Source organism: Hesperophylax consimilis, chromosome 11, assembly GCF_061612785.1.
Source record: "Hesperophylax consimilis isolate HC1 chromosome 11, BYU_Hcon_1.0, whole genome shotgun sequence".
NCBI lineage: Eukaryota > Metazoa > Arthropoda > Insecta > Trichoptera > Limnephilidae > Hesperophylax > Hesperophylax consimilis.
The window spans coordinates 16,911,942-16,935,533 of NC_142846.1; the positions used below are offsets into that span (position 1 = coordinate 16,911,942).

The following is a 23,592-nucleotide window of genomic DNA, read 5'->3' on the forward strand; positions in this document are numbered from 1 at the left end:
AGTATAGACTTTTTGCCGTAACAACAGTTGATACGGCCGCGTGCAAAGAGTTAAATTACCTAAAAGTAATGTGAAAGAAGATTCGTTTTATGTGGAAATATGTCGTATTTTTACGAATTTACACCAAATGTCTGAGTTTAAAGTTTTGGCCGCGAAATTTAGATTTACGCGTAAATATATCATATTTTTACGAATTTATTTGGAATATCTGAATTTGAAAAACCGATTGCGAAATTTCAATAATATATACCCGATTATTTAAAATTTTTACAAATTTACTTTGAATATCTGAGTTTAAAGGATCGGCCGCGACGGAAATCGGCGGCGTATTTTCGATTTACGCTGAAATATATTGTATTTTTATGAATTTGCTTCGAATAACTGAACTTGAAGGGCCACCCGAAAATTTCAATTTATGCGGAAATACATAGTATTTCTACGAATTTACTTTGAATATGTGAATTTAAAAGGCCGGGTGTGACTGAATTCGGCCGAGGAATCTTGATTTACATGGAAATATATCATATTTTTATGAATTTGTCGTTGAATATCTGAATTTAAAGGACTGTCCACAGCGGTAATCGGCCGCGAAAATTTGATATATGCTGAAATGTGTGGTATTTTTACGATTTTACTTTGAATGACTGAACTTGAAGGGCCGTCCGCGGCTATTAAAAAAAAGAAATCGATTTACACGGGAATAATTTGCATTTTTACGAATTTACTCCAAATATATTACCCGAATTTAAAGGAGGTGTCAAGGAACTTTTTTCGGCTTTTTTTTTTTCATAGAATTTTGAATTGCGTGGGAATTTGTTAATTCGGGACATAAAATTTGATTTTTTGATGTCTAGTGGATTTCGAATTAACCAGGTTTTACTATATCTGAAAAAGAACTTGCTCTTCGAAAATGCTGAACATTTACTTTTAATTTTGTACATATTGTCGAAATATTAGAACCTTGATGAGGTTAGATATTTTAATTTTAAGCAATTAAAAATTTAGATGTCTCTTAAATCTAAAGTTGATTTGGCAAGATTTTTGCCAAAAAAGAATGCGGCCCTCCAGCATCTCATAAGGACGCTCCTCTAGGTTCAACATGGCTAGGAAATGAACAAGCATCTAATTTTGACTAACATAATACGGACATGTGTCTAGTGTGGTAGTCGAAAGGCATGTAAAAAACTGTATACAAATATATTTTACGAATAAAGGAAAGGAAAAAAAATTAAATAAAAATAGGATGGATGGATAAGTAGAGAATATGGGTTAACACCAATAAATATCAATAACATGTCCCGCGGCTAGAAATGAACTTTTCATGCTGATTTCTTGTAACTGCAAAACCTCGAGCGTAAAGCCATGTAGCTAACGGAGGGCAGTTTATTAGAGTGTTCTGTTGGCCACTGTAATGGTTTATCCTGCAGCAGCACATCTAAAATAATGTTGAACTATTATACTACATTGTTGACACGGGACTCTTATGAAAATACTCTCTGGGGTAGTAATACTCTCTATTCACCTGCACCTGTTTTTTCTTAGTGGGACATCAGGAGCCAGTGGCAGCCCCCTGGCTATATGCGCCCCACCAGATCCCACCAGCCCTCCCACAGTCCTGGCCACAAGTTAGTATATTTATATAGTTCTTTTATAAGTTCAGCATCATTAACCTTTGGAATGCCAGTGAATCTGCACTTGCCTCGTGGTATTTTGAACCATAACAAATGCCCCTAGTGTACTAAAATTAATGAGAGGAAATAATGTATCTTAATTGCTTAGTTGCTTAACTGCTTATTTTAGCTTGTCGTTTCGTCACTTGCAAACATTTATCTGTGAAAAAGTGCTTTGCAAATTCCATGTCAAATTTCATTTTCATTTTCAAAATTTGTACTGCATTTATTACATCCATTATGGTTTAACTTATTTTATGTGTTCTACTTTGATTGAAGCACTAGCTAACATCTTATCGACTGCCTCTGTTAATGTTGAATGTTTTTCAGTACCTGGCATAATGCAGCCTGCGATTGTTCCTGCCACCACCCCAGGGCCACAAGTATTTCCTACTGACACCAACGTTACCGTAAGTTTCAATCAATATAAATTTTTGGCGGTTGAATGAATTTGAATGACTTTCCGCTCGTTTGTGAGGATGAACACCACCCTACACTCTCATTTCCTGATACTACAAGTTAATCACAGACGAAAGAAAAAATTTTACGACTAGTTTTATTAAATATGGGTGTTTACGAATAAACTGGTGACAAACGGTGTCTGCCACGTATTAAATCCTAATAGTCTCTCATGTTGCTAACCTGTTTCCTCGCCTTATTTATTTATGTACGTATTTACAATTCTAGTTTAATAAGCGCTTTAAGTCTAATGGTTTTCTTTTGTTATTATTTCAGACCATTGATATAGGATCCATTGTTTCACAAAGGCTGACTGCTATCAGGAAACTCCAGCAGAATCCTAATGATGTCAGCGCTATTAGCCAAATGTATCAAGTCAACAAAGAGGTAAGCACCAATAAAACAATCAATGTATTAGTATCAACAGCTTTTTATGGTGCATATTAAAGTGTGAACTTTACATAATATTTACTACGGTGAGACCTAAACGGTCGCACTAGACATATCCAAAGCCTTTGACCGGGTCTGGCACCGAGGACTTGTCAACAAATTGCCCTCTTACGGACTTCCCGCATCCCTGTGTACGTGGTTTGCTGACTTTTTAAGGGATAGGTAGATTCAGGCGGTTGCTGACGGTTTCACCTCTTCCTCGCACTCTATAAATGCTGGCGTCCCACAGGGATCGGTTCTGTCTCCGACTTTGTTTTTGTTGCACATCAATGACCTTTTGACATGTGCACCGATTCATTGTTACGCGGATGACAGTACAGTTCATGATAGCTTTTTGTTTGACAGGCCCCCAAAGGGCACACAAACTCCAACGGCTCGGAGGGCTTTGAAGCAGAGAATGGACGGTTATCTCGAGAGTATTTCCTCCTGGGGTAAAAATAATCTCGTCGAATTTAATGTTTCAAAGACCCAATCCTGTCTGATTACGTCTAAAAGGGATCCAAATGATAATCTAGTCTCCTTCAACGGAAGCAATCTTCCGAACAGGCCTTCCATTGATATGCTTGGTGTAACTATAAGTGACCAGCTCAGGTACGGGGGCTCCATCGAAGCCAGAGTAAAGTTGGCCTCTCAGAAGCTGGGCGTACTGTACAGAGCCCGCAGATACTTTAATAGTACACAACTGCTGACCCTGTACAAATCGCAAGTGCGCCCTACTGTCGAATTTGGCAGCCATCTCTGGTCCGGAGCCCCAAAATACCTGAAAAAAACCCTTGACTCTGTGCAGAAACGGGCGGTCCGTTTGATAGATTCCCCAATCTTAACAAACATACAGCAATCTTTAGAGCACAGGCGTCAGGTAGGTATGCTGTCCTTGTTCTATCGGTATTACAATGGAAGATGCTGTGAGGAACTAGCGTCATTAATCCCTTCGGCACCGGTGCGTAGTCGGGATACACGCCAAACGCGCGCCCAACATTTCTACACGGTTGACATTTGTCACATGAGAACGGGTCGCTTCTACGATTCGTTCTTAGGTTCAACAGCTCGGCTGTGGAACGAACTGCCGGCCTCTGTGTTTCCTCCCTCCTACAACTTGGGACTCTTCAAGACCCATGTTCACTCCTTCCTCTACACAAAAAGACCCTCCACACAGCATCCCCAAAGATGACATAGGCCCTGAAGGAAATTATTTTCTTCAGGGTCTCCTGTGTGGAGTTAATATTAAAAAAAAACTTATGTTTTACAGATGTCAAAGTGGGCCCAGTCCAAACAAGAGCCAGGGCAGTTCACTGGAAGTACGGGGGCCCAGATTCTCACCCCCAGGGAGTTGGCCAGCGGTTATCAAGCATGGGCCAAAAGGGTAAGATATTTCACTTTTCTTATGTTTTCGCTATTTCCTTGTTATGTTTATACAGAACTGATTTTAAAAAATGAGCATTGTATAAAATCTTACTGATTATCATCGACATCCAAATTGATAGACCAGCACATCGGGGAAAGGGGAACAAACCAAGTTTCGGGGAAGAGGCCTGACCATCTCCCTTTCTGTGATTTGTCAATAGATGAATCTGACAGTGTACAGGCAACTCTCATTGTAACATCACTATTTAGTTCTCGAAAATAAAATCTGCTCATGAATACTAGTCCTTTTTAAAATGGCTGCGTAAAAAACTTAAAAATTAATCCCAAATCGGGTGAACAAAAGTTTGGGTTTTTTCTTAAATTTAATATTTGTTGCACTAATTAGTTAGACACTTTTACAAATGTGTTAAAATTTATCCACCTCGCTCATTTTCAGCGTCGTTACGCTAGGCAGTTCAATTAAAAATGAATACATATTCAGATCCTGTGCAGAAAAGTCCCACAATGGACTGCGAGGCAAACCATTGTCTTACTTTAGCAAACTTTACTTTTCTGCGCAGGGTCTTGTTATTTCAATGTGCGCTCTTCGACGGTCAATGTACCACTGATGTCCTAGTTTATTCAAAACATTTTCAACACCTGGAGCCAAAAATATGGTCATGTGGCTTGCCTCCAGTTGGTCGAAATGATATCCAGATTTCATGTTAGGGTAAGTCTATCAATTTGGATGTGATTATAATACTACTAACCACAAATTAAATGACCTACTGAAAAAGGTTAATATGGTTTGATAAGTTAGCAATAGTAAATATAAGTTAAATTTCAAGTTCTGTGAAAGTTCTATTCAAGTTCTGTTATTATTTCATCATGGGCCTGTTGTTTCACAGTATTTGGATAATATGGACTTTCACAGAACTTGATTATTAATTGAAAACAACCTGTCGTAAATCTATCGTGACAAGGGAACATCTTTCTCGGCACGGGATTTCTTCCAGCGCAACCATTATAATATTTTTTGGTATTCTTAAGTAATTTATGAATCCTGGCTTTGTCGACTTATTAGAATTCATCATTGGCAAAATTCTAAAGAAATCATATAGATGTGGCAACGAAAAATCTGACGTGTCTAAATTTCTTTTTATATTTCAAGCGCTAAAGATGCCTATTTTTTTTCTTCGTATATGAACCTATTATTACTTATTTCATCTGACGAAAACCGAGTAGTTTCTTTCGGTAACATTTTAAAAACTCAACTCAACATCGAATGAATTCCTTATGATATTGGGTTCCTTACTCTTCGCCAGATAAAATTCATTAATTCGACTCGATGGGTCTTTTTCGCCCTTGCCTACATGTTATACACGGTGTCCGGAAACTCGTAGTACAAGCGGGAAACTGGAGAATCTACACCACATGGGGAACCCAAATAAACATAAAGTTTTTTGATTTGAGCATTTTCACAAAAAAAAAAAAAAACAAAAAAAAATATTTTTCGGCTATTTTAGAGTTAAAGTTTTTTCTGGTGTTTAGGGTTGAACAACAGATGTTTTAACCCTGCAGAGCAGAAATATTTTATGATTACACCGGATTAAATGAAGGGTGATTTCAAAATAATGCTTCAAATCCGAGTTTCTTCATTTGTTTTACTTTCAAATACTTTTAATTAGTTGGGTACTTTGATCTTCAGTAATAATTTATAAGAATTTGATTAAAAAAAATAAAAAAAAATCAACTTCTAACTCGATTTACTCGATAACGAAAGCTCAAATCAAAAAAAAATATACTACAAAATCGACTCCAAATGTGATGTAGATTCACCAGTTTCCCGCTTGTACTACGAGTTTCCGGACACCCTGTATATGGACTATTTACTTGCCCATTATTAAATGTAACACTACATTTGTTTTATTTTATTCGCCAAGGGAAAAAAAATAGGTCGTAAAATTTATCTTTTATCAGCATATCAAGACAAAACTTGCCAATTATGCATCAGGTATTTTATTTTTTAAATAATTATTTTAAATTTGCTTTGCTAAATCTTCCATATATTTTTATCAAACATAGGTACTATATTAATCATTTGATCTTTTTATGGAATAGTTTAAAAATGTCTGATTATTACTGTATACACTTCTTATTGAGATCTTGCTACTCTGCGTTTTTTATTATTTGAATACCTGGAACATAATTGGTGCATTCATTGTTGAATGATGACGAAATACTTACTTTTCTTTCAGTGATCAGTGTTCAAGGAGAAGATTCTGCTTTTGTGCAATTTGTTTTCATGTTGCCCTCGTACAAAATATATTTATTGTTTTGCATAAGGGCAACCCAATCCAAAAAATCCAGGCTAATCTTTTGCAATATTAAAATTGCAAAGTTTTGGTCTGACTTCTTCAAGAATCATTATTTTGTCACTTTAGTAAGACAAGGTTTCATCTCGACACTGCACTGTCTTGTGATAATGAGCTCTAAAATTATTCCCTCTAGAGTTCACTTTCTGAAAGTAGTGCTATGTCAGATGAAACCTGATGTTTATAATCCAAAATATTCAGAGATGTGCTTTATTTCAAATAAATCCATTTCAAATGGAAATGCAAAATGGGTATTTTCCATTTTGCATTTTAAATGCTTTTCTAAAACCCATTTTGCATTTTGCATTTTAAATGCTTTTTTGCCACATTCTTCCTAATATCTCCACTCATCTTTTTTTCGTGAGCCCCAAATATCAGTCGTTCCTCAACCTCGCTATGAGAGATAATTTACATTTGTCAAGTTAAGAGCCCTGGCAATTGAGTGATACCATTACAAAAAATACTGAACATGGGGCAATGACGCTGTAATATTAAATTTTAGATAGCAGTTTCTATGTTTTACGTTGGCAACATTAGTCCGGGGCACTTTTTTGTGGTTTCATAATCTGTAGTCGTGGTGTTTTTGGATTTACCATCATGTAATATGTTTGTTCTACATAGATGTCCATTATTAAATGACAAAATTGTTTAAAAATTCTATAATTATTTTAATTGTTTGACCTGAGAAACCATTTTGCATTTTCAATGCATTTTGAAAATAGGTATTTTGCATTTTGCATTTGAAATGCTTTTCTAAAAACCATTTTGTATTTTGCCTTTTCAAATGGAAAAGTTTTGATCCATTTCCATTTTGCATTTCAAATGGTTTTGGGTACCCATTTTGCACATCTCTGAAAATATTCGACTTATAATACTTAAATTTAAGCATTTGGATGACAAATAATGATGCTTGAAAAGTATGTATTTGTGTTTAACGCACATTTTTAATTTATTTCAAAGAAATTTTTAATAGCAGTTAGCAAACTGTAAATCTTCAAAGTATTCTAACAAATGTTCAGGTGTTCTTTGCAATTAGACACAGATAGATTTTCTTGTAATGTATGATCCGTTTTATGTACAGTTGTGTTTAAAAATATGTTGTTTTTTTCAAAGGGTTAAATGTTTTAAAAATTCAATAGAAGTTTTAATCACAAACATTCTCTATACATTAGTATTTTAGAAAAATAAATACATATATGGTTGGCCTGTACATCATTATTTTTCAAGCAGCCATGTTTTATCAGTGTTTTGAATATGTAGTAATATTTTTATCAGAAAATTTATAAGTGTCTTTTTGTGAATATGATCCTAGCAAGTGTAATTGTATGGAGCTTTGGCAGCAAACAATATCATTCTGAATGCTTTCATTTCAACCTAATCTAATAATTTCACTCTTCTTTATATCATTATAAAACTACTTAAACTTTCTGACCTTGGCCAGTTTTTTGTAAGGAAACCGAAATGTTAAAAAAGTAATGTCTCACAATTCATAATCTATATGTTAGGATGACAAAAGGTTACTTGGATGGACTTTTTCTTTTCAGTGTTTCCCTCTGTCATTACCTTTTATATGACACATCAAATGTTTTGTCCATGGATTCACGCTATGAGGCTATTAGCAGTCTAGGTGTGCCGCTCTGTGGATAGAGAATTAACATCAGGAGAATGAAATGAAAATAATATAATTCTTTAATAAAAAGCAAGAGTGCAAGGTTTGTTTACAAGATGATCTCAATGTTATTGCAGTTGTCATTTGAAAAGCACACGGAATGTGTTTTTGTAAAATATCTATTTTGGAAATGTTGGATTGAGTTGAAACGAGATGTTGTTTGCTGTGTTTAATTTCTGTCTATTGAGAGAGAAACAAAGCACACCTGGATATTTGTTACAGGCGTCTTTCAGTGACAGGCTTCCTTTACCCACACGAGTACCGGGGTAATGTAATGCTCGTTAGGTGAACACGCTAACTGTGTGAGGAGAGTGGGACATGCCAGCCTGCTGTGGTAGGTGAGTTCCTCTGTTGCGATAGCTTTGTCCCCCTCTCCCCACCACACCACTACCCCCACCATCCCCCGCCACACCCCGCCACCCCGGGACAAAGCTGGCAACACAGGTTTCAAAACAGATCTTGTACTATTTGTCAGGGGAACCCCAATCTTCAGACAAATAGTTGAGGCAATATTTGTCCGAGGAACTAACCTGTGGCCAATATTGCATGTTTTGATTTTATTCTGATTTAGGTGTTAAGGAAATGCCTTTTTTATTCCGACTATTTATTATAAATAAATGCACCATCATATATTTTTTTATCAATTATTGCGAACCGAGCTCTTCAATTATTAAAGTTCATTAAAATGTGTAGGTGTTTTTTTTTATGTGATTTTTTCTTTTATTTTAAAGTTTATTTAAGTATTTTAGTTCTTCTTGTAAATTTGGATTATTTTTTTGTTTTATGTGATCTCATAAGTTAAAAATCGTTAACCCTAATTCTTAAATATTACCGTAAGACGGGGTTAAATTACTCCACTTTTTTCCGTTGTTTTGAACTTTTTGTTTTTGAGGAGAAATTAGATGGGGTTTTATTGTTTGTAATATTTTATATATATTTTTTTAATAATTCTGAAATGAACCCGTATAGTTAAAATTATTTTTATACTTCGGTAACAATTTTTATATTTGAAAAAGTGACGTAAAGTAGTTCCTAGGAGGGGGTTACTTAACATCACTTTATTTACTTCGTTGCGGAATTTAAAGTAGTTTTGTGAGCACTGGGTACAGTTTAAATCAACAGAAAAAATATTACACCATTAAACAGTAACAAGAAATAAAACATTGAAAAAATAACAAAATAAACATGGATCGTCATGTTGTAAGGTTGCAAAATGCGAGATGTTGCAAATGGTCAGATCCGTAAGGATTGTATCGTTCAAATTTTTACAACAAAACTTGGCAACTCACTTCAAAACGATCCGCTTCTGTCAAATCATGCAAAAACGAATTGAAGCTTGTGGAAGAAATGCTTTACGGTCAATTCACTATGATTTAAAAGTGAAATAATGTTGATATTCTTTATTCATTTACAAATAGATGGCATTAGAGAATTCAAGTTTAGTTAATTTGCGGGCACGTAAAGTAGCCCCGTCCTACGGTATGTGTATGTTTAGCATTTGAATTATGAAATTTATCATAAGTTATGTTGCATTTTGATTAATTTCTTTATAAAATATAACGTCGTTTTATAATGTTGCAAAGAAGTGGACATCTGAGTGGGTTTGTTTGACATAGGATCAGCTACAGACTGCGGCTCCGGTGAGTGGAGGAATGGGCATGCACCTGCTCCAGAAGATGGGATGGAAACCCGGAGAAGGCCTCGGGAAGGAGAAGAACGGATCTCTCACTCCGCTGCTCCTAGAAATTAAATTAGACACCAAGGGACTGGTGGCCAAAGAAGAGGTATTTATCAACATTGAATCTTATGTTAGACCCTCTGCTCAATTCTATACCTAATTTACATACTTACTCTGGAATCCCAAGAAATCCATAGCCAGTTTTTGACGTTTGCTAGCATATCCATAGCTAATGTGTTAGTGGCTAACAGCTCTTGCCTCGATGCTATGGTAATTTGTACCTTAGAAAATTCACTTTGCAAGGAAATATTGTCTTACCATTATTCTAGCTTGTCATTTTATCACTTGCAAACATTTTTATTTTATCTGTGAAAAGGAGTGTCGCAAATGCCACGTCAAATGTAATAATTCCAATTTTCAAAAGTCATAGTATTATATTTATTTACAGGAACGCCTCACATTACCTATTTTTATTATAAAGAACGCTTATTTAACTGAAAAATATAAGAATACTCAAATATTTTCGTATTTCTTCAATAATTATAATAGTTTTTTATGGCATTAGAGAGAAAAGAAACAATTACAATAAACACATTACCTGATAAGATGGTACAGTTTGCAACAACCTCATTTTGCAATAAACAAGTAAGTTATTACGAAAATAGTGTCAGCCGGCACATGGCGTGAAGCTTGGCGTTTTACCCCGGCAGACTCTAGGGTAGTACAAGGTCTTGGTAGCCTGGTATTCCAAGTGTTGGAGTATTTACTTAATTTAGTAGCGTGCTTGTAATTCTCAGTCGAAGCAACGGAACCCCGCCCGGAGGGGGGGCCCCGCCACAGTGAAGACCCTCTCGGGAAAGCACCCCGTCTCCCTGCTGGGAGAGTTCTGCTCCAAGAGGAAGTTTGGAGTGCCCTCCTATACGCTGTGCTTTGAGTGTGGACCAGATCACAAGAAGAACTTCTTATTCAAGGTAGGCACTTTGTAAGATTGCTTTTTTTTGCTATTCCAATTACATATTGATCTCAATGTGTTTAAATTGTGTGCAAAAAAGTTATGTTTGATTGTTGTATTATTTTCACTCAAATTGAAATTAGCACTAGAAGTTTTATACATGTTGAACTTATGTGAGAGTACTTTTCAAAGATAGTTTTAAACGTGACGCGATTTAGTGAGTTTCGATTTTAAGGTGTCACGGTGTCGAATCTGTCAGCAAACACAGCTGATACCATTTCAAGCAACATTTCGAATCTGAATGGTGGTCTTTACAGGGCGATAGTGAGAGCATCTACCACTCTGGGAGTATTTAGTACTCAATATCCTTACACCCTCAACACTTTACAGGGCGATAGTGAGAGCATCTACCACTCTGGGAGTATTTAGTACTCAATATCCTTACACCCTCAACACTTTACAGGGCGATAGTGAGAGCATCTACCACTCTGGGAGTATTTAGTACTCAATATCCTTACACCCTCAACACTTTACAGGGCGATAGTGAGAACATCTACCACTCTGGGAGTATTTAGTACTCAATATCCTTACACCCTCAACACTTTACAGGGCGATAGTGAGAGCATCTACCACTCTGGGAGTATTTAGTACTCAATATCCTTACACCCTCAACACTTTACAGGGCGATAGTGAGAGCATCTACCACTCTGGGAGTATTTAGTACTCAATATCCTTACACCCTCAACACTTTACAGGGCGATAGTGAGAGCATCTACCACTCTGGGAGTATTTAGTACTCAATATCCTTACACCCTCAACACTTTACAGGGCGATAGTGAGAGCATCTACCACTCTGGGAGTATTTAGTACTCAATATCCTTACACCCTCAACACTTTACAGGGCGATAGTGAGAACATCTACCACTCTGGGAGTATTTAGTACTCAATATCCTTACACCCTCAACACTTTACAGGGCGATAGTGAGAGCATCTACCACTCTGGGAGTATTTAGTACTCAATATCCTTACACCCTCAACACTTTACAGGGCGATAGTGAGAGCATCTACCACTCTGGGAGTATTTAGTACTCAATATCCTTACACCCTCAACACTTTACAGGGCGATAGTGAGAGCATCTACCACTCTGGGAGTATTTAGTACTCAATATCCTTACACCCTCAACAATTTTTTAGATGATGTCTTTAGGGCAGTAAACTATTGTTGCCAGCAAAATAATTATTATTTATAAATACATTGTTATTTGCAGGTGACTGTCAATGGAATTGAATACCAACCAAATGTGGCGAGCGCCAATAAGAAACAGGCAAAGGCAGATGCTGCTCAACTCTGTTTACAAAAACTAGGCCTTTTACCCAATTAAATTAACTGTCTTGAATTGACAGATCAGCAACATTTTAATTTTTTTACATTTAAATGGTCTCCATTAAATGCCAACCCCTCAGTCATTTCAAATTTTGACCAATCAGCACTCAAGCATACCTGTATTATGCTTGTCAGCTGATATTAATTTGAGCAAAAGTTCATAAAATCAGTGTTTAACGGGGATAGTACAACTGTCAAAAATTTAAAACGACGCTGATTGTTGATCAGATGGTCAACAAATGTAATGGCATTTGAAGTACCACAACCTTCATAATATTAAACAACAGATTATTATTTCGAATTATGTACAATTTTATTTTTTAAATCTGATAAAATTACAGATTAGTTTTATAATGCTAGTCTCACCAGAGCACTATACTCTCATACGGCTTTTTTTAGTGTGGCCTATATGTATTATATATTACGCTTCCTCTCCCCCTCTAGCATAAGGGGGGGGGGTAGTAATATTATAACTTCTATATGAGACTAGAACATAATCTATATATGTAGGCCACGGCCAAATACTACACAAGTATAGTTGTCACGTGAGACTAGCGTAATTTTTTTTTTCACCTATTTTGCCCTGCTAAAGCAAATCTCTGTTTGAATACCATTTTACCTAATTCAGTTGAAAATGTTAAAGAAGGTTTTAGATTCTACTTATATTCTGGCGCGATAATTGCGACTCTCAAGGAAGATACTGTGTTTTTACTTACCGCTGCAGTAATGTGTGCCGTTGATTGACACACAATAATCAAACACTATGAATGCACTCACTATACACTTTTTACATAAAAATGTGCATACACATACTACTTATGTATTATTCCCATTTTCATTGGACATCACAGCGGTTTTGAAGCATTCACTTTACTGTGTGAATTAGTGATATCTGTGTACATATAGTAAGCATATACATATACATGTTTTATTTAATAAGACTTATGAAAGTATATTTTTTTCTTCACAATGCTTTACCAATAATGTAAGGCATCTTCATTTTATATCTAATGAAGTATGTATAATAATGACTGTTATCGTACCAATAACACCACGGAGAAGAATAATAAAGTACCTATTAAAGTAAAACCCTCTTACAAGATTTTCCAAGGTACCTGAAAAAAAACTTCTCATATGGGAAAAATTTGTATTATGTGGGATAAATTGGGCTATTTTTTAAATATGTAGGTACATCTATTTGAATTACACTTTTGTTTTCTTGAATAAATGTATGAATGAAGTGGAAATTAACCAACTTTCCGATATCTGATCAAACTGAAACTCGCCAGATAAGACTCGTTGTCGATGACAATACATTCTATCAACTTGTGGCCATCACGCGGACGGATACGCATTTCTCTGAAAATGGATGACATTACACTCTCAATTTGGGAGGTGGGGTACCGCCGCCCCGGGAACCATTTATTGGACAACCAACACCACTGGATTGGTGTAAAAATAGATTTACACCAATCCAAATTTTAAATTACCACCATCAAGGAAATAAAAACAGAACTTCTCAGCCATGAAAACTTCTTATGTCGAATCTTGAAAGTGGGTTTCACTGTATTCAAATTATTGTTGTACAATAAGGAAGTTGAGTGAAAAATATTTTGACTTATAAAAAATATGTTCATGTAGATAAAAAAATATCGATTCTAAAAATATAAATATATTTCTATATTATTATTCTTAGAATTAGTTAAACGTTCTTGAAAAAGCATTCAATAGCGATAGACTGTAGACGCTCCACGATTGGTCGAAAGAATTCTGACGTCACATGTGTCGTGACTTGTACGTTCAACGGATCACCTATGGTGCATCTCTTTCTATTACATGAGAGATGGTCGGTTTAGATGAGAGAGGTGTATAGGCCAAAGGTTTATTTGGGTTTGTCAAATATATGTACGTATTTGTTGTTATTATTATATGAAATGGATTTCTAAAGATACATATTCGTATAGTGCTTTATAATAATATGTTGTTTATTGCATAACTTAGAAGTTTTTATTATTATACATGTCACATAGCATGTGATACACTTCAGGCCGCCGGCCGCCCTGAAAGGTCTCACAGTGAACTGGGCTGTAAACCGTTATTTTACTTTTGGTCTTTACTTTTCTGCGCGGTGGTCCTGAATTAGCGCGTGGAACGTCAACAAGTAGCCACGGCAATACCGTACAGTACCGTACCGGGCGGGAAAAGCAAATATTCTAACTTAAAATATTAATTTAACTATGAAATCTTAAACAATTTTCTTTTTTTTTTTAATAACATCAATTCTAATAGACGGTTAACATTGGTAAAAAAATTACTGGAATTCCTTGTTGAAGAATTAAAATTTTTTCCATACAAAATGCTTGAGCGTCGTGGTTTTCACAGTTCTAATGACGTCACACCACACCCCGCCTCTTACCGCTCGGATTCCGCTCGTTTTGGCGGGCTTAATAAAATTTAAACTTTGAGAATTAATTTAATTATGAAAACAAACTTTAAAAAAAAAAAAAAAAATACCGGTATTTAAGTTTGAATGCGAACATTGATAAAAAAAAATAAAAAAAATGGACTCAACTTCCTTATTGGTAAACCTTTTTTTGTTTGCATAAATATGAATTGCATTTAGTGTTTATATGCCATATTAATACTTGGAAAAACGCTAACTCCATCCTTGGTTCAAAATGAATCCACCAAGTTTTATCGCTATAAAAATATCCTGTATGTTGCCATAAAAATTCAAGACCTCAGCTTTCTCCGCCAATCTGTCAAAATTTTATGGTTTATTAAGTTAGTTTAAGAAATTTTTGATTGCTTTAAAATAAATGTGTGCACAAAGAAAAATTTAATAAAAAAAAAAACAATTCATCTCTTTTCTGTAAAATTAACCAAAGTGGAGTGAAGCAGATATAAGCACATGTTTTCAATCATTTCATTACTACGAGAAGAAACCGTAAAGTTAGTACATAGTAATAAAATGAAGAAAAAAAAATGCTTTTGTAAAATTTACACTAAACTCTTGGCAATATCCTATGATGTATTATACATTTTTTTGTAAATAAACATGAAATCATAAACCACATTTTTGCATAATTTATTTCAACTTTTATATATTTTTTCCAATAGAGAGGGCACCAGAATTGATCTTGAGTTACAAATAACCTGACAATATTTAAACTCTCCCTACACCCATTACGAAAAGGGTGAAATTGTTGCTTGTGCGGTGATGGGAGGACTTGCAGATGATTATACCCGCAATATCTGGGGGCAAATGCAACACTTTAGGCGTGGAGGAAAGGGTAACGACATGTCACTAGGGCAACTGTCCAAAACACATCAAACAAGCTGAACTAGGCGTGGCTTACTAGGCCACATAAATGAACCACTCACTAGATCAATATCTTCGGGTTTTTCGTACTGAGCCCATGGGTCCTAAAGTTTGCCATAGATAAAAGTCTGTAACTGAAAAATATACGTCAATACACGACATACTCACCATCGACTAGGATAGAAACTATAAAAAAGGCGTAACCATAGACAATATAATTCACAAATTTTTAATGCGTTTTGTAGTAACATACTTCTTTGTACAGCAATTTTATGCGGTAATGGGCTTTGAAGAAAGTTGCATTAAAGGTCACAATTGCATCGTTTTGTAAAGATCAACTTTTATAAAATATATAAGCCTTGTTAGTTAAATTTTCCCATAGGAAATGTTCTTATGACTACCTCTGCTCCCTTCCTTTCTTCGTGACCTTAGGTAAAATAAAACAAAATCAGAATTTTCAACTACAAACTTATTTATTTACATGATAAAAATATTTTTAGTCTGAAGAATACAAAATCAAGATCGATCGTAGCGGAATAAACTATCCATAATCAGTACATTCAAATCATTGCTGATCAATGATTATTATCTCTTCTCTTTCATCAACCAACTTTATCTACATTACATAAATATAATATATTTAAACTTGATAACTTTTATATTTTGCATACTAATGAGAAACCAACTATTTTGAAACTATTACATTTTGCGTACTAATGAAAAACAAACTATTTTGATTATACTTAAACCCAATTTGGGAATCAAATTTTCAATGATTGGCATTTATTAAAATCAGCAATATCTTCTTTTTAATACTAATATAAAGCTATTTGGTATATGGCAAGTCCAAAACATTTCTAAATTTTGTTTCAGATTATTACGAAGCACTGAATGAGAAAATTTTAGGTGCGTTGGTCTTGAAGGTGGGTAGTAATCATTTATTTATTTAAATTTGATCTTTATTCGGGTTTCTTCTGTTTGATCCTGTAGTCTGATAAAGCGGCCCTAATCGCATCTTCAGCAAGCACTGGAAATTACAAGGAATATTAGGATCCAATTGTAGGTAGATTCAAAACTAAAAGGGTTTATTCTGTAAAAGTAAAATCCACCAAAATCAATTAGAATCTGGCGGTAAAATAATGCAGGCAGTAACTATTGTAGAAAAACCTTAATAATCATATTCAAGGGCAAAAATAAACAGTTACTCGGAAACATAAAAACAATAGTGATGCGCATTCTGTCAGACTCGCTGAATCTGCTGGAAAAAACTCATTGTGTGCCTTCTGCCGGACTCGCAGAAACTGGTGGAACACCACATGGTTCGGAAACGATAGAAGTTACAAGAGTTAATGAACTTATTTTATTTGACACGGAATCAGAATCAATTCATCGATCGGTGTCGAGTCGAGTAATGCTCATAAAACATCAATCACTCAAACAGTAATTTATACTTGACGTAAAAATAAATGCTGTCGATTTTAATAAACCAACACTTTGGTTTCGGCGTCTATTTTAAGATGCACTCCACACACCCTGTCCAGATATTGTTGTCATTGTTTGTCGATGGTTGAAACAGTGTGAGTAATTCTGGAATCATTCTATTATATTTTGCGAACTCGGAGTGAGTCAAACGCCTTCGGTATCAGATTCATTCCGGCCGGAACGACTCACTCCTATTATGAGAGAAAAGCATAGCAATCAAAAGTGGCTGATGACTCAAGAATATCGTGTAGAAATCCAAACTGCCAATGGTCTTTAACTCCTCAGGCTAATTTGTTCGGTTTTGGGAACAAACCGCTATTACCCGTAGAGTCCATTTGTTCGCTTTTCAGAACAGCTCATATTGTCTCATAGAAATTGTTGTATCTCCCTTACCGTAATATTTAGAAATAAAAACTAAACCCCAAGCTTTATATTGAAAACTAGCTGGCGTTATCCTTAGGAGATACTATCGCAAACTTTTTAAGATATACAATTCTGTAGTATATTATTTTGTTGTATCGCAAAAGGTTTAGCCAGAGTTAGCAATGTAAACCCCAGAAAATATTTCTTTTACGACTTGATTACAAAACATCAACTTTTCTCTACTTTCTATAAATATCCTTCCGAAACTTCTAAATTCTCTAAATAAAAGTGAAAATCCGTTGGGTAGTTTAGAAGAAGTAAGCGCACAAACAGAGAAGACGCGGATAACTACTTTGTTTTATACTATTTAGATATAGAAGTTAACCACAGAATAATTCAAATTTTCACCAACAAAAGGTTCCAACTACTATTTGATGAAACTTTGTGAAATTTGATTTAAAATATATGTATTTTTTTTTCATTTCATTTCAGTTCAGTCTTTAGATGAAAAAACATAAGTTGAACCATTTTTAAAAACTTTTTATTTGATTTCAAAATTTTAATATTGAATAAATTATTTATGTTTATTTATAATAATAAAATTAGAATTGAAGACCCCAAGGCAAGAAGTTGTTAACTTACATTTTCGTAAAAAATGAGTTAGAATGCTCTCTAAACTAATTCGCATACGCTCTTTCCAATGAACACCATGCCAGAGCTTAAAAACGGCAAGAACATGCTTAAATCAATGTGATGAACATGTTAACTACGTGTTTCTGTGACATTAAGTTGATAAAATAAGGGCAAGAACTTGTTAACTACTAAGTTAGCAAGTTCTTGCCGTAATTCTGTAATTAACAACTTCTTCCCATCTACATTGGCTTAGATTTTTATGGTTAACATGTTATTCACTCACTTTGACGTTTACCTTGGTGGTTTTAAAAAGTTTTGCAGTGCACGTTTTTTATTTAAAAATCATCGAAAATGAGTTCCAGAGGTGAAAAAATGGTGAAGATGTGTCAAAAATTGATCAGGGAATCAGGTAAGCTGTATAAAACATTATCGCTCATCTTAATTTATCCTTAAAGTAGTTTGAAAATGGGTGGATCATTTTTGTTTTGGTGTTTTTCTGTCTAAAAGTCAACAATTTTTTATTGTAATGCTTATTAATTTGTTTCAGGAAGTGTTCAAGAGTCCACTAATTTAGTACAACCTGAGAAGCATTTAGAAATACCTCAAAATAATGTAATTTTAATGGATGGTAAATGCAAAAAAAAAAGTTTTACTCTGTGACTCTGAATATTCTTTTATGTTTTCTTATGTTTTGAATTCCTTCATTAATGCTTTACAATATTTCGTTTCAGAAAGTGTTCAAGACTCTTTGACTGGTGTTGAGTTTGGGATATTATTAGGAATACCTCAACATGATGTCATGTTAATGGAAGGTAAACTTAAAAATACTTTATTGTGACACTAAATTCTTTTGAACATTGAACTAAAAATGATTATTTTATTGTACTTTGTATTTTCAGAAGATAATCAGAGGAGTCTAGAGTATATCGCTACTACCACTGGTACAGGAGATATAATTTTGGAATACGTACAACAAGATGAGATACTCAATACTTTAAATCAAACTGGTGAGGATAAGGCTTTATAACTTGAATTGAATTTTATTTTACTGATTTGAATGTAATGAAGATTAAATTATTATTTTCAGATGCAGCTCTTGCTGTGGAAAGCAGTGTAGGACAATATACTGAGGACGCTGAAAGCGAAATTGAAAACAATTTAAACGTTTCTGATATAGAAAACAGTCATTAAGAAGGTAATTTGTATTGCTGTACCTAGGTATATAATTTCAGATTAACTTAAAAAAAAATCATTTTTGACTGTTCGCTAACTGATATGAATGTGTGTATTATTTTCAGGCACTAAAAAGAGTAGGAAGAGGCCCAAGCTAGGGCGAGCAAGAGAAATAGCGCGGGACGCTAGGATGAGAGGTGATTCTTATGTTAATTATAAAAAAAGCCTTAAACCTGCTAAAACACCAAAACTGGAAGAAAATCTTTGTGTTAGCAACTGCAGATTGAAATTTAATTCAAGATTTAATGCCGAAGTTAGGCAAAAACTCTTTCTAGAGTTTTATTCACTACATTCAGAAGCCCAATCAACTTTGTTATTGAGATCGATGAATATTAAAAATATAACCAGGATCACTTCGGCCAAACGATCCTGCAATATTACTTACTCTGTTTCAATACAAGGAATTAATGAACAAGTTTGCAAACCAGCCTTACAATCCATTTGCCAAATAGGTAGAGGCAGATTAGATATTTCGAGGAGAAAAGTAGCTGCAGGAGTTTTATCACCAGCAGTAAGTCACAGAGGTCGCCACTGCACGAGGCCTAACAAAACACCAGATAACCAGCTTAAAGAAGTAAGAGAACACATCAATATGTTCCCTGCAGAAGCTTCACATTATTCCAGGAACAAAAATCCCCATAAATTGTACCTCGCATCCGATTTGTCAATCCCAAAACTGTATGAGCTCTATAATATGTTTTGTGGAGAAAAAGAGTATGCCCCTGTTTCGTTGAATCGTTACACTAGGATCTTTACAGAGGATTTCAACTTGTCGTTTGGTGTGCCTAAGACAGACACTTGTGGGACTTGCGATAGCAAAAAATCTGACCAAGTTCATGTAAATATGTATAAAGCTGCATTTGAAATGCAAAAACATGATAAGAAAAAGGCATCTGAACTTTATACACAATACAAAAAACACTATCGGAAAAAAGGTTAACTTTCAAATAGGAATTCGCTGGATAAGAGTGGAGGAATTCGGGATTTATAAATATCGAAAATCACTCTCCGAAGAAGAGCCTTGGAAAGAAGTTTAGAAGAGAAAGAAGAAGGATCTTAAAAAAAAAAGTTTGAAACATTATCTTCCCCGCCAATGCTGTCATCAAAAGTGAGAGATAACAAAGAAATCGATGCGGCCAAATGGAATGTTATCCAAAAATTGTAACCATACCTGGATGAGTTTTATCGTGGATTTTTTAAAAGTCTCACATGCAAAAATTTTAAAAAATTGACACATGCTCTGCTACCTTTTCTTTTCAATAATAATTATTATTTAGTTAGGTACTTTATATCAAAAAAAAGTTTAATTTGTTTGATTAAATAAAACAACAAGAATTTAACATGTTCTTGCCTTTCAATTCTGTATCTTCCTCACCTATCCCTGAAGATGGCATGAACATGTTAACTACATATTTTTGTAGAAAACATGTTTATTTTAACTTTTAGACTGCAAAACTACTTAATATTACTAAATGTAATGTAAATTTGGTTTGTTTACTACACCATGAAGGATCAGCACATTGTATATGACATTCAAATAAAAAATTATAAGTCAAAACGCAAAAGTCTAAATATCTCAGAATGCCTTCAATGTAAGTTAACAACTTCTTGCCTTGGGGTCTTCAATTGTATTTCACTTTTCAAAATCATTCTTTTAGGACAGGTTGTTTCGGAGAATTTGAACAATTCATCAAATTTCAACGTTCATTTACGGGTTCTGTGAAAGTCCTATTCAAATTCTGTTATTATATCATTATAGGCTAGTTGCGTGACAGAACTGAAATAAAAACAGAACTTAAAAATATCTTTCGCAGAACGTGAAAATTAACTTTGAAATTTGAAGAATTGTTCAATTTCTCCGAAACAACCCGTCCTTAGTTTTTGGAAAAATTCAGAAATATCCTATTTTTGGATTTTATTGAGAAGTGAAATATACACAAATTCTCAAATTTTCCTACAGCACCTTTATAAAATTATACCGGTCAATATGCCAGAGGCCTGTAGGGTTAAACAAGTTTTGAAGTTGAACATAATACCAGTAAACAAAGTCACTGGCTACCATTGATGTATGAAGATCATTTTACTTACTGGAGCAATGCAACTTTACAGGAGGCAGGGACAGTTCTTTGGCAATATCTGTATTTTTGAGTTTCAATGCCTCATCAACTGTTTTTCCCTTCACCCATTCTGTTGCTAGAGAGCTGGAGGCGATAGCGGAACCGCAGCCAAATGTCTTGAACTTGGCATCGATGATCTTGCCATTTTCATCAACCTTAATCTGCAGCTTCATGACATCACCGCAGGCAGGTGCGCCAACCAAACCAGTGCCGACATTCTTGTCTTTCTTATCCAGGGAGCCAACATTACGGGGGTTTTCGTAGTGTTCCAAAACCTGAGATAGCAAGAGTAAAAATTTAAAAACTAATAACTGACATTCCCACAATCATTATAACAAAATTTTCACAGCATAATTTTTATTAATTGGAAAATGTAAATTTCAAAACTATCGTCACTTATAAAATAGTAAATTTAAGCATTTCTTATTTAGAAACAAATCAAGGTAAATAGCCAGAATTATGGAACATTACGGTTAATAATCACAAATGATTTAAAATAATAAAATAAAAAAACACTGAATCAATTTAATAACATTGAGAAACTTTTAATATCAATCACCGGAAATGGTGTAGCATTTTGCCAACGGGTAATGTCAGAAGTTCAAGGTATTATTAATATTATAGGCTATTGGCTTAAACTATGGTTTATATACACAACATTTGAGGGGGGGGGGGGTAAGCAGGGATGGTATGTACAAAGGTTTTATTACAATTTTATGGATTTTCCTAACTTCGTTTCACAGCTGAATTTACAATTATTTGGTTACCTCGGTTTTATATATTAATTTACTATTTACAAATAGTGTAAACAGTTGTTTCGGTAAATATACAGAAAATATTGACAATCTTAATACGCACATTTTGTTTTAAAAATACTTTGTAGTAGTTATATAATAATGAGAAGTAAGTATTTAATTTTCCAGAAATGGAAAAGAAGCATTTTAATAGTTATTTTGTTCAAATTAATACCGATTTTTACTTGGCGACCATTGTTGTTGATGTTTTATTTTATTTTATTTGGTTTTACGGCCAGCCGGGCTTTTAGATGCATTTTAAAACCAGTAAACACATAGACCTAATAAGCCCTGGCCGGAACTATTCGTGAAACTTTTGAAGCTGCGAGGTGAGGGGGAGGATGTATGAAAAATGCCAAAACTACTTAAATAACATATCCCATTTCCCGTCTCATCAAATACAAAAAAAAAATCATAAGCCGTTTTAATTTCATTAGCAATACATAAATAAAAATATAATAGTTCATTGTATACCAATTTGCACACAAATCATTTAAAAAATTTGACATACAAGATACGAGGCTTCAATGCCGCTTATACAAAATTGCACTAATGCTTAATCCAGGGCTTATTACAGGTCCATGAGTAAACTTATGAAGAGTCAAAAACATTAACGGAGAAATAAGTCCAGTAACCACAAACACCGAGATATACCTAACGCCATATTATGTATGACGACGATACGGGAGACAGGGTTAGTTGAGTGGGTACCCACACATCGGAAGCGCGCTAGCTGAGCAGAGTGAAAGCAAGTGCTTTTTAAAATACCTATTTTTCTAACATCTCAGCGCCCGGCTTTACTGTCCCATGTCCCTATTTTCTTTAGATTTACCAATAATTACCGGAAGTAATATTCATATTCATATCCGTATTGAATTGATTGTATAATAAAACACCTTCTACGAAAAACTTGGTTTATAAATAATCTCCGATCCATTTATATAGGTCAGGTCAGTTCACAAATATTGATTTCAGGTAAATACGACGATAAATGCAAATTTCGTAATGATAGTAGTAGTAGTAGTGTAAATTCGTAAACCTTTGGAGTTTCAATTGAAAATACTGAAATAGGAGAATGAAAATATTATGAAACAGTCCGGATATCGCAAGCGTGCGACGACCTTCACCTCGAATCTATCGGAAACAAAAATATAACCAAACTTACATTCGCATGGTATGAAGCAACTGGAATAGCGGCAATGTTATTCAAGCTGACAGTTCTACGCACACTAAGGGCTGTTCTTAAAAGAGCCATTTTGGTATTTGAATCAATCAAGTATCTAATTCACAATATAATTTTGAACCGTCAATTTTTTATCTGCGCGTTACAATGCTTCTAGAATCGGAAATCAGAATGAAATAATGAAAACTTCGCAGTTGACAACAAACGTCTGAAAAAGTCCAATAACCATAGATTTTTATTTCATAGAAACAGAATCACTCAAAAAATCAGTCTAGTGATGGGCAGGATCGAAACATCAAAGTAATCGAGTGATTAATCGATTTAATCGCTCGGAGTTCATCGGAAGAGGGTTGTATAGACTGTATAGAGTCGTATAGAGTATAGATGGTACATTCATTCACAAATAAAAAAAATGTGTATTTCGGACTGGTTGAGTTTTTCACAACAATTACAAACATAACCTCAAATTACATGTTAATCCTAG

General features: G+C 34.5%; 2 protein-coding genes across 4 annotated transcripts in view; one reads left to right on the top strand and one right to left on the bottom strand.

Moving 5' to 3' along the window:
- Son (Son RNA binding protein) overlaps window positions 1-15,047 on the top strand; it is a 32,216-nt gene extending 17,169 nt beyond the window's left edge. The window contains exons 7-13 of one of the 3 annotated variants that reach the window (XM_089637348.1): window positions 1,543-1,625; window positions 2,001-2,080; window positions 2,406-2,516; window positions 3,829-3,942; window positions 9,584-9,751; window positions 10,425-10,616; window positions 11,866-15,047. In XM_089637348.1, coding sequence (XP_089493474.1) covers window positions 1,543-1,625; window positions 2,001-2,080; window positions 2,406-2,516; window positions 3,829-3,942; window positions 9,584-9,751; window positions 10,425-10,616; window positions 11,866-11,979 — 862 coding nt within the window. In that variant the 3' untranslated portion in view covers window positions 11,980-15,047. Of the gene's footprint in view, window positions 1-1,542; window positions 1,626-2,000; window positions 2,081-2,405; window positions 2,517-3,828; window positions 3,943-8,189; window positions 8,306-9,583; window positions 9,752-10,424; window positions 10,617-11,865 lie in introns of those variants that run through there. The other 2 variants (XM_089637349.1, XR_016302798.1) reach the window with 2 other exon arrangements.
- A 707-nt stretch (window positions 15,048-15,754) lies between these two features.
- On the bottom strand, window positions 15,755-23,325 carry IscU (Iron-sulfur cluster assembly enzyme). The gene is made up of 3 exons (XM_089637350.1): window positions 23,091-23,325; window positions 21,103-21,406; window positions 15,755-16,330 (listed from the first exon to the last, which is right to left on the bottom strand). Exons 1-3 carry the CDS (start codon window positions 23,178-23,180, stop codon window positions 16,263-16,265), a joined length of 462 nt encoding a protein of 153 aa, XP_089493476.1. The 5' UTR covers window positions 23,181-23,325; the 3' UTR covers window positions 15,755-16,262.
- Window positions 23,326-23,592: the final 267 nt, after the last annotated feature.

What these genes read in the sequence shown, in the direction of transcription:
- IscU (XM_089637350.1), bottom strand. Translation starts at nt 23,180, where the DNA reads ATGGCTCTTTTAAGAACAGCCCTTAGTGTGCGTAGAACTGTCAGCTTG. An exon ending in TTGCTTCATACCATGCGAAT is followed by an intron (nt 21,407 to 23,090) that starts GTAAGTTTGGTT and finishes TTGCTATCTCAG; the next exon opens with GTTTTGGAACACTACGAAAA. An exon ending in TGTAAAGTTGCATTGCTCCA is followed by an intron (nt 16,331 to 21,102) that starts GTAAGTAAAATG and finishes TGTAATTTCCAG; the next exon opens with TGCTTGCTGAAGATGCGATT.